At 36.4% G+C, this 11,463-nt stretch overlaps 1 protein-coding gene and 1 long non-coding RNA gene across 2 annotated transcripts in view; both read left to right on the plus strand.

Moving 5' to 3' along the window:
• Window positions 1-748, plus strand: part of LOC108368255 (uncharacterized) — a 3,899-nt gene extending 3,151 nt beyond the window's left edge. The window contains exon 2 of the mRNA XM_017623077.1: window positions 4-748. Within this exon, the coding sequence (XP_017478566.1) occupies window positions 4-480 (477 nt within the window). The 3' untranslated portion in view covers window positions 481-748. The remainder of the gene's footprint in view (window positions 1-3) is intronic.
• Window positions 749-9,980: 9,232 nt separating this feature from the next.
• The window catches only part of LOC108368256 (uncharacterized), a 4,274-nt gene continuing 2,791 nt past the window's right edge, over window positions 9,981-11,463 (plus strand). Inside the window, exon 1 of the long non-coding RNA XR_001848344.1 lies at window positions 9,981-10,203. This is a non-coding gene — a long non-coding RNA (uncharacterized LOC108368256). The remainder of the gene's footprint in view (window positions 10,204-11,463) is intronic.

Consider the following 11,463-nt stretch of genomic DNA (forward strand, 5'->3'; position numbering starts at 1 on the left):
AAAATGGATAAATGCCATAAGTGCAAGAATCCAATTCGCGGTGACAGCGGAATCCGCTGTGATGGTGTGTGTGGTAAAGTGTGGCACTGGGCAAAAAAATGCTCTGAATTGGATGAGTACAGTGCGAATGTACTCAAAGAAAACAACTTTGTGCGCTTTATGTGTAACCAATGTCACACATACATGCATAACATCGATGAGGTGCTCCGAAATATGAACTTAACAATAGAGAAAAATAGTCAAAAGATCCAAGAGTGTAATGATGACTTCCAGGAGTCGCAGAAAATGCAAGTGAAAGAGCTTAAACTTCTCTTGCAATCAATAGAGAAAAAATTTGGGGAACGCATTGATGCAATGCAAAGAGTACAAAAAACCTGTGAGGCGAGTATTCTCGAAGTGAACCAAATTAAGTCAATAGCTGACGGCGTAAAAAAGCAAAGCCATGATCTTTGCGAAGCCATGAGAACAAAAAATTTGTGAAGAGATAAAGAAATCGGTGACTGCTGACGCGTTAGAAGGTCAGCGGGCGAAAGCCACTTACGCGGATCTCTTTAAAGGTAACACTGCGAAAGATAATAGGCCGCCGAAAGTAAATAAAGAGAAGCCATTAGTTCTACAACCAAAAGAGAAGCAGGAAGTGGGAAAAACAAAAGAAGATTTGAACAAAAATGTTGACCCCTCGGGCTTGAAAATTAATAGTGTACAGGGGAGGAAAAGTGGGGCTGTAGTAACAGTAGCTACACACGACGAGCATATCCGCGCACATGCGCACATGCGCACATGCTCGTCGTTTGTAGGGCGGTTTGCGCGCATGCTCGCCAAAAATCTAAAAATTTTGATTTTCAGCGAGCATGCCGTCGTTTGTAGCGTGGTTTGCGAGCATCGCATTGGAAACAAAAACAACAACCTCATTTTGTGTTGATGCTTGCAGTGTGCACATCGCGGATAAATGCATCCAAGCCATGTGCGTTAATTGAATTTTTGATAAATGAGGCTAAATTACTATATGTATATGTATGTACATACATATACATATAGTAATTTAGCCTCATTTATCAAAAATTCAATTAACGCACATGGCTTGGATGCATTTATCCGCGATGTGCACACTGCAAGCATCAACACAAAATGAGGTTGTTGTTTTTGTTTCCAATGCGATGCTCGCAAACCACGCTACAAACGACGAGCATGTGCGCATGTGCGCGGATATGCTCGTCGTGTGTAGCTACTATAATACAAACAGAAAATGAACTGAGCGTGAAAAAATCAAAAAGGCAATAGAGAATAAAATGAGTGATAGATATGAAATAAAAATCCCAAACGTAACCAAGCCAAGGTTCATGGTATATAGAATGAGCTTTAAACATGAGAATGAGCAGCTCTCGGATATGATAAAAAAACAGAATGAATGCTTCAAAAATGGTAATTTCAAAATTTTGAAATGTTTTGAAACAAAAAGAGGAAATGCAAAACATTATAATGCGTTAGTGGAAACAGATGTAGATGCCTTTGCAGCCGTGCTGGCAAGAGAAAAAATAAACATAGGTTGGGAAAAATGTAGAGTCAAAGATGGAATGGAAGTTACTTTCTGTTTCAAATGCAAGGGATTTAACCACATAGCTGCGAAATGTAAAGCCGATGAGGTGTGTTTCAAGTGCTTAGATAACCACAAAACTGTGGAATGTTCTAAGGAAACATTAAACAAATGCATAAACTGCATTCGTGCTAATAAAAAATTTAACTTAGGGCTTGATGAAAATCATATGACATTTAACCGACAGTGTCCTGTATACCAGAAAAAGCTCGAGCATAAAAGAAATACTGTAAATTACTAACAATTACAGCAAGTTTGTGGGGACCCTAGCGTTGAGTTTACGTCTCACCCAGGTGTAAAGAAAGCGCTACCCAAATATTTGCAATGCGTATATCTCAATATACAGAGTTTAGTGGCTAATAAAGTTGAGCTAGAAATACTTATAGATTTTACCGACCCGGATCTACTTTTGTGTTCCGAAACATGCCTAACTGATGACATAGAGGATACGGAAATAATGTTCCCGGCGTATCAGATGATACGCTGCGACTCACACAGTAGACACACAGGGGGAGTGATAATACTCGTTCGAAACACGCTCGGTTTTAAAACAATAACTAACAAGGCTTTAGACAAAAATGTTTGGTGTATAGTTATTCAACTCACACACTGTGATACCAGGTGGCAGCTCGGGGTGGTTTATCACTCCCCAAGCTCAAGTGATGCGGAATTTGTTACATATATGGAGGATATCTTAGCAGAAATCTCAGAAAATTCTGTGAACACTGTTGTCATTGGCGATTTTAACATAAACATGAACGTAGTATCAACCTACAGCAGAAAACTCAATGATGTTTTCTTGCAACAAGCCATGCAACAGCTGATAAATTTTAATACGAGGGTGACGGAACATTCGGAAACACGTATTGACTTGTTGTATTCCAATGATAACCGAGTTATATGTCAAAAGGTCGAGGATCATAGAATATCTGACCACGAAACAATAATGTTTCGACTAAATGTCAATAAACTTAACCCACTTGCTAAGGAGGCAGAAGTAATATCCTGGGAGAGATATAACCCTGAGAACTTAACAAGTTTACTAAGGCAGTGCGATTTCTCGAACTTAAATTTTTTCGATGCTGACGGTATGGTGGAGTATATTACTCATTGCATTATGTGGGCCATGAGGCAGTTGACTTACTCAAAAATAACTCGCATTAGGCAGAGGAACAAATGGTATGATAGGCAATTGACAGAGATGAACAAGTATAAATCTAAATCCCATGAGAAAGCAGTGTTGTCAGGGTACTGGGGTGAATATAATTTAGTGAGAAGCAGATATAAGAAAATGGTAAGGTGTAAAAAAATTAAATACTTAGAGCATAAGGTGGAAATAAATAAGGGTGACAGCCGACTCATGTGGAAATACTTAAAGGAGGTAGTCAATAACACGGAGGTCAAAGAAAATATTGGGGAAGTGATAATAAATAACACCAACTACGTAGACAGCTTTGAAATTGCGGAAAACCTAAATAATTTTTTCGTGGACAGCATTTTGGAAATACATACCAATATAGAGTGTGTAAACTATGATTTTTTCGAGCAACGAGCTCCCACAAGTACGCTAAAATTTGAAGAGGTCTCAACGGAAGACATTCTTCAAATTGCCAAAAAATTTAAGCGGAAAATTGGGGGAAACAACCTACTTTCTGAAGGTGTTATTAAGGACTCTGCTGATTATATGGGATATTTCTATGCCCTACTTATAAATAAGAGTCTCCAGACAGGATCAGTACCGGAAGAATGGAAAATTTCATCAATAGTGCCCGTCAAGAAAGTTAGAAAAACGGTTAAAGCTGAGGAGCTTAGGCCCATCAATACTCTCCCTAGCTTGGAAAAAATGCTAGAAACCGTTGTGAAAAACCAGCTACAGTACTATGTGGAATCCAATAAAATACTCATAAAAGAACAATCTGGATTCAGAGCTAAACATTCCTGTGAGACTGCGCTGAATCTGGTGCTTTCTCAATGGAAAGAAGATCTGAACAGACACCTTAATGTAGTGGCAGTGTTTATTGATCTTAAAAGAGCATTTGAAACCGTTGATAGGGTCCGAATGTTGGATAAACTAAAATACATTGGTATAAAAAACACTGAGCTTGACTGGTTTAGAAGCTTTCTATGTAATCGTAGGCAACAAACAATAGTTAATTCAAAGATGTCTAGTAAGATAGCCGTAGACATCGGATTACCACAGGGCTCAGTTTTGGCACCCCTACTCTTTAATATATATATAAACGATATTAAAAGTTCTCTCAAACATTGTAAAATAAAACTCTTTGCGGATGATGCCTTGTTAACGATCAGTGATAGGGAACTACCAAATGCGATTGTCAAAATGCAAGAAGATCTTAATTCTTTGTATCAATGGCTGTGTTCAAATAAACTCAAACTGAATGTGAAAAAGACTAACTTTATGGTATTTTCCAGAGCGGCAAATGCTGACTCCATAAGCCGTGAATTAAAAATCAAAGATGAAAATATCGAAGAGGTGAAAATTGTCAAGTACCTAGGAATATACATAGACAACAAACTAAAGTTTGATGAGCACGTTGAGTATACAGTCAACAAGATTGCTAAAAAAATTGGCCTTATAAAGAGATCGTGTAAGTACTTGGGAAGAAGATATAAAACGTTGGTGTACAGGTCAATAGTAGAACCGCACTTTATATACTGCCCCACGATTTTCTTCCTAGCGGGGGACTCCCATGTAGATAAGCTGCAAAAAATGCAAAACCGAGCGATGAGATTCATCCTCAACAAACCGTATGACACACCAACAAGATGTATGCTTGTAACCTTGTATTGGTTAAGCGTGAAGCAACAAGTTTTTTACCACGCTATGAAATTTGTGTACAATATTAAGAAGGGCAACCTGCCGGATTATCTTAGCGATAATCTCCGATATATAAATGAGACGCATACATATTTGTTGAGAGAGAATAACAGCTTCAGACTCCCGAAGTATAGAACAGAAGTGGACAAAAAAAATATTTTCTATAAAGGCTTAAAGTGCTTCAATGAATTACCAGAGGCTATAAAAAATTGTGATACTATCACTCTTTTCAAGCGGCTGCTATTTGACTATTGTAGAACGCAGCCTACAAGATAGTGATGTATCAACAATAGCGTGGATTGGAAACTAGGCCTTTCCAACCACCAAGATATCGAGACTAGGCGGATCGGAAACTCGGCCTTTCCGATTAACTAGACCCTTAGATAATAAACAATAAACGAGCGGATTGGAAACTAGGCCTTTCCAACCGTCAACCGTCACGAAAGCGCGACTGGGTGGATCGGAGACTCGGCCTTTTTGACCACCCAGGAGATATCAATAAATGGAGTAACTCAAAAAGAATAGCGCGGATTGGAAACTCGGCCTTTCCAACCGTCTACATAACTTCCAGAAAATTGCATGCGTTTATATTGACATAAAATAATTGCAGTGATAAAGAAATAATGTTATTTAAAAATTTCTGTAGAGCATTTTGTATCTTGTATTTAATACTTAATATTTACATTTTAAATCTAAAATCAAAAAACATTCTTATAGTTAAATCTTTGTTGCAATATAAGTCTAANTGTTAAATCTTTGTTGCAATATAAGTCTAACAGACTGTAAAAAATAAATAAATAAATAAATAATATTTACAACACATCTTATGTGTCAGTTTGCAACCATGTGTTATTGTATCATGATTGTAAATATGGGTGCAATGTAATGTAATTGCAAGTTAATAAAAGTTGGATTAAAGTGATTTATATACAAGATAAAATAAAATAAAAGTGTGTAAACTATTAGGTAGTGTTATGTGCATTTATATATATGAAAGTATGTGACAAATGCACTCTTTGATAAGGAAATCAAGTGGACCGTCTTAAGAAATTTTAACAACAAATAACTTATATACAATTATATTGTTTATATTTTTTAGTTATACATGTTTTAGAGGATACCTCGCTTAACATCCTGACTAAGTTTCAATTGTTAATTCCACCTGGTTTTCTTAAAAAACAAGGTGCGGCTGACTACTAAAGCCCACCCAAACTGTCAAAAAATACAAATTCGCTCAGAGCGAGAGATTAACATTGAAAAGTATGGGATCGCTTTCTAGTAAAAAATGCTAACTTCTGTCAACTTCAACATAACCTCCAAATTTTGGTTGTAAATTTTTGCTTATTTTGTATGTAAACACATTCAGCTCACATATGTAAATAACCAAACACACTTTAAAATCCATTAGAATCCACTTATACAAGTAATTAAATACTTTTTAACATGAATTAGCAGAGTGCACTTTTCTTTTGTTTACAATTTGGTTGCCAAACACACTACAGCTGAACGTTTGACACATTTACCAGAATTTACCAGCAAAAAATTCTCGGACTAAAACTGGTAACTTCTCACAGAGAGAGCACCGTATTTACCTCTTTTTTGTCCTCTCAATAGTCAGAGAACCGAGTACGGGATCGATTTCCAGTAAAATCTGACTGATTCTGCCTAGAATTCTACTTAGTGAGGGTTATAATCCCTAAGTGCGGCCGAAGGCCGCCTACGCAGAAAGGTGTTCTCTGCAAAAGGTGTTCTGCCCCTCTTCTTCGGCAATACACAAAGGAGAATTCTACTTAGTGAGGGTTATGATCCCTAAGTGCGGCCGAAGGCCGCGTACGCAGAAAGGTGTTCTCTGCAAAAAGTGTTCTGTCACTCTTCTTCGGTAACACAGAAATAATTCTACTTTGTGAGCGTTATAATCCCTAAGTGCGCCCGAAGGCCGCCTACGCAGAAAGGAGTTATATGCAAAAATACTGTGAATGGCGTTAAAGGTTTCAGCCCCCCTTTCTTTCGCAACACAGAAAGGATAATTCTACTTAGTAAGGGTTATAAAACGCGGCCGAAGGCCACCTACTCAGAAACTTCTTCGCAAAAATACTGTGGATAATTGCTCGTTGGGTTAACCACCCGCCTCTTCTTCATTCGGTCTTTTGACAGTTCAACGTAAATAATTTTAGTTGCCTTCCCCAACTTTTCTGGGTTAAAACCTGTAAAACTGTCAAAAAGCAAAAGAAGCCAGAGAATCGAGTACGGGAACGCTTTCTGGTAAATTCCTGTAAATTCTTGCAACTTCCTGCGAGTTAGGGAACGCAACTTTTGTTAGATTTTGGCCCGTAGTTAAAGTCAAAATAAAGTCGACTCTAAACTTAAAAGCAGCTTTCAATGGGATATCTGTCAAAAAACCTGCTTTTAACTTTATACTATGTCTCCATTGAGAGATTTCTCCATTAAGATTTAATAAATCCAGTTGCTAAATCATAACCGTCTCCATTACCACAACGAGATATGCTTGACGTTCACATTTTTAAATATTTGACGTTTGCTTATGTATGATTTTATAAATACAGTTGCGGACATTGATATGCAGACAGACAAAAGGAAGGTACCAAGCGGAATTTCATTATATGAATTCTGAATATTATTGGCTTCTTATTCGTGGTAAATATGTATGTATAATATATAGTTTGGAAAGTGTAAAGAATGGTACCATATTCCGTATCATTTTCCCGAATTTAAGAAAAATTATCAAAACGGTAAAAAACATTTGCGGAAAGAAACATTATTGTAGAACTCTCTTATTCATAGGAGGGAACCGAAAATCCAATCGTGGGCCTTTGGCATATCATGAATACGAACTGAGTTCTAGAGGATGTTCAGTGCAATGTTATCGAAGCAGAACCATTACCGAAATTTATAAATTTTTTGTCGCAGCGCGTAAATGACTTATAGAAAGCGGAGAAGACTGCATGATATTACTATAAAACATTTCTTCTAAATTTTTAGTTTTTAAAATAATATTTTCTTAATTTATTACAGCCAAAGTTATGTAAATATGTATGTATTACTAATTTTCCTCCCAAACTAACAAAAATATAAAAATCCCTAAAAATACGAAAATTCATGTTTTTATGATAGGCTAGATTTCAATGTCCTCAACTGTATATTGAAAACACAAATGTCATTTGACTTATGGCATGTGAATTTGTGGTTGCCACATCCAACAAATCGTACTTATTGATCAATATTATTGAAGATTTGACGAAGATTTAACTTAAATCTACTGCCTTTCGAGATTTAATTTTATATGGTAAATCTCAAAACATTTAGGCTGCGTTTCTTTATACATTCCGGATAATCCCATTTCACAGCCGGAATAAACAGAATGCGTTTGAAATATACGTCACCATATCATCAGGAACGTTTTAAAGAATAAATAAACAAAAAAGTGTATTCCAAACGTTCAGAATGAATAAAGAAATGCAGCCTTAACGTCAAATCTCGTCAGAGGGCTAAATCTTCATTAAATCTCACAATGGAGACATAGTATTAGAGTCGACTGCAATTAAATGTGAACAAGACAAAGTTTATGGTCATATCTAGAGCAGCTAACGTTAGCTCCGATAATTACAGTTTAAAAATTAAAGATGAAGTAATTGAGAAAGTAAGAATCATTAAATATCTAGGTATATATGTATATCGATGATAAGTTAAAATTTGAGGAACATATTGACTACACAGTAGCAAAAATTGGTAAAAAAATTGGTCTCATGAAAAGATCATGTAAGTACTTAGGAAGGAGGTTGTTGTTGTTGTAGCAGCATACAAATTCCCCAAAGACTTTTTGGGGAGTGTTGCTGGAGTGACAGTCAGTGACAGATATAAATCTGGGTCGTTCCGGTTACGTAGACCCGACTGTCGTGGGAACGTAGGAAGGAGGTATAAGACTTTGGTCTACAGATCTATAGTTGAACCACATTTCATATACTGTCCAACTATCTTTTTTATAGCAAGCGACACACAAATAGATAAGCTTCAAAAAATGCAAAATAGGGCTATGCGATTTATCTTGAACAAGCGGTACGACAGGCCCATACAGGAAATGGTCGCAGAATTAAACAGGCTGAGCAAAATTTTTATCACGCTATGAAATTCGTGTTTAACATAAAACAAGGTAGATTCCCAGATTATCTGAGTGATATCCTACTATATAATAGTGAAACCCATTCGTATTTACTCAGGGGAAATAATAGTTTCAGGCTGCCGCTGTATAAAATGGAAATAGATAAGAAGAATATCTTTTATAAGGGATTAAAATGTTATAATGAACTTCCAGCTCAAATACAAAATTGCGAAAACGTTGGTACCTTCAAAAGGCTGCTACTTGATCACTGTAGAACATTGGATATCAGATAGAAAGGTCCGGCATGGAAACTAGTCCTTTCCATCCGTACTGGCTGGATGACTCTGGATTTAGTCCATTCAGATCACCCATAATGTATGAAATAAGAAGGTCGGCATGGAAACTAGTCCTTTCCGTCCGATCAAATGGCGCGACTCCGGATTTCGTCCATTCAGATCGCCTGCCGGTAGAGAAGTTTATAAGAAGCGGCTTGGAAACTAGTCCTTTCCAACCGCTCAGTTGTGGCGGCTCTGGAAATTACACTCTTAGACCGCATATCGTACGTGATATATTTACAGTACTGCTTGGAATCCCGTCCATTCCAACAGCATCGAGAATATGCTATCTTAGTTAAATATACATACTATTATATAGCTTGGAAGGAAACAGTTAACAGGTTAACGTATTTTAAGCAGTAAATTTAACTTTACTTTTATTGTATATTGCAATACATAATTCAAATGTATATACGTGAATGTATATAGGTCAAATGACTTTAATAAATAAATACATAAAAATGAAATATTTTGACTATAACTACGGGCCATTGTTTTTATTATCGCTAATATAAACTTTAATATCTAAATTATAAATTTTTGTACAAATCCAAGTGTTTGCTGCGTTTTGATACAAGTCAGTGCTTTCATTTGCTTAAAACAAGCGAAACGCAAAATTGTGATTTTTGGTCATTTTTCTAATAGCTCCCTAGGGACCTACATATTGGAGTTTCCCCGCGAAAAAATTTGGGTACTGTTTATGAATTTGTACAACGATTTTGGCTTGCTGTGCCCAAACGCGTGAATCGAATCAAAAAACTTTTACACACACTTGTAGACAACAGTTCACGCTTTATTACAAAAATTTAATTTACTAAATCTGTGGACTAATTTAACAATAATGTTGGTTGGAAATATAGTATTTGTTGCAAATTTTTGTTATAAATTTGTATAAACATTTTTATATACAGGATATTTTTATAAAACAACCAGTAACCAAAATAGACATCACTGGGGCGGCAGCCCCAGGTTTACCACACAGAAAGGGAATTCTAGTTACCTCATCCTTTCCCAAGGTTACAGAAAGGAGAATTCTACGTAGTAAGGGTTATAATCCCTAAGCGCGGCCGAAGGCCCCTACGCAGAAAGGTGTTCTCTGCAAAAGGTGTTCAGCCCCCCTTCTTCGGACGCAAGTTTAACTTTGTTTTTTCCTTGCAAAAAATCTAAAATACCCCTATTTTCAAACAGCTCTCAAGGCGTATTTTGGGGGGGAGGGGGATGAGGGTTACTTTTCATAAAGCGGCGTTCATCCTCCTTCGTTTAGAGGGGATTTGGGGAGCCACGCCCCCTCCCCCTCCGCCCACACCACTAAATCGTTGTACAAATAGCTAAACGTTTCCCAAAAATTTAAGTATCACGCGAAATGAGCGAAAAAATAAAGTATCTTCCCAAAATTTGCACAAAGACGTGTTACTTTTGAAGTATATAGTCAAAACGGCAACACTGTTAATAACTTGTATTCAGTTTTGCGATAAAATATAAACAAAACTAAATATTTATCCAGACGCTCGCGAACTTTTCTTTTCTTTTTTTGACACTTCGCACTTTTTTCTTTTCTTGTTATTGAACTGCAGCTGACACGAAAGATGTAAACAAATGGACTTTTCCACGGCTGCGCCTAAGTAGACAATTTTTTACACTTTTACGGCTGTTTTCTGGTACCTCCACACTCTCCCGCAATTTATTTACAGCTATTGCATTAAGAAAAATGCTTTTTTATTGCTAAACTATTGCAATTTTTGTTAGCATTGTCGAAATGCTATGGTACACCAACAAATCAATTATCGTAAAACACTTCCGCACACACAACCCGCATGAAAATTCGCTGTCAACTAAAATTGCTATTTTTGACAGTTCCCAGGTAGCACGTCAGCTGTCAAAGTGGAACTCTTCTAAACAACAGCGCCATCCGACGGTGACAGTGCGAAACTAAGTTCATTGAAAGAGGGAAATGTTGTGGAAGCCAGTGGATGGTAAATTTTTATAGTATAACAGTTAATGTGGACCACAGAGAAGGAGAACTGTAAAAACACGTTTAAAAAGAGGAGCGCCAGAACTGCATAAACATTCTCTGCTATGTATGTAGGGCAGTGATGGAAAAGTGGACACAATAGTGCCATTTTTGGCACTTTCATTCTCAGAAGCACTTTTGGCACAATTCATCCTGTTTTGGCACAATCATAAATTATATGAAGCATAAATTGCCAATATATAACAAAAAATCACATACTACATTGTAGGTTAAAATATTACAAAAGTGATAATTACACTAAAATAAATAATATAAAAAAACTTTTTAATATACAACGCTTTTATAAATGGACTAAAAAGTAGAAAATAATATTTCTCAGTCCCATAGAATTTGTTTTGATAACTTTTGATTTTGAAATTTTAGCAAAAGTCATTATAAATAATCTATGAAATTGAAACTGAAAAACGTGGAGCGCATGCATACAAAGCATTCGATTTAATTGACAATAGTCAAACTACATAACGTAGACCTAAAATTTCTACAGCGAAAGTAGAACTTTGAAATCGATTTTAAGCGGTCGTTATTCATATACCCACATACATACAT

The sequence above is a fragment of the Rhagoletis zephyria genome, unplaced genomic scaffold (genome assembly GCF_001687245.7).
Source record: "Rhagoletis zephyria isolate East Lansing unplaced genomic scaffold, Rhagoletis_zephyria_1.1 Rzeph_scaffold_03034, whole genome shotgun sequence".
Classification (NCBI taxonomy): Eukaryota; Metazoa; Arthropoda; class Insecta; order Diptera; family Tephritidae; genus Rhagoletis; species Rhagoletis zephyria.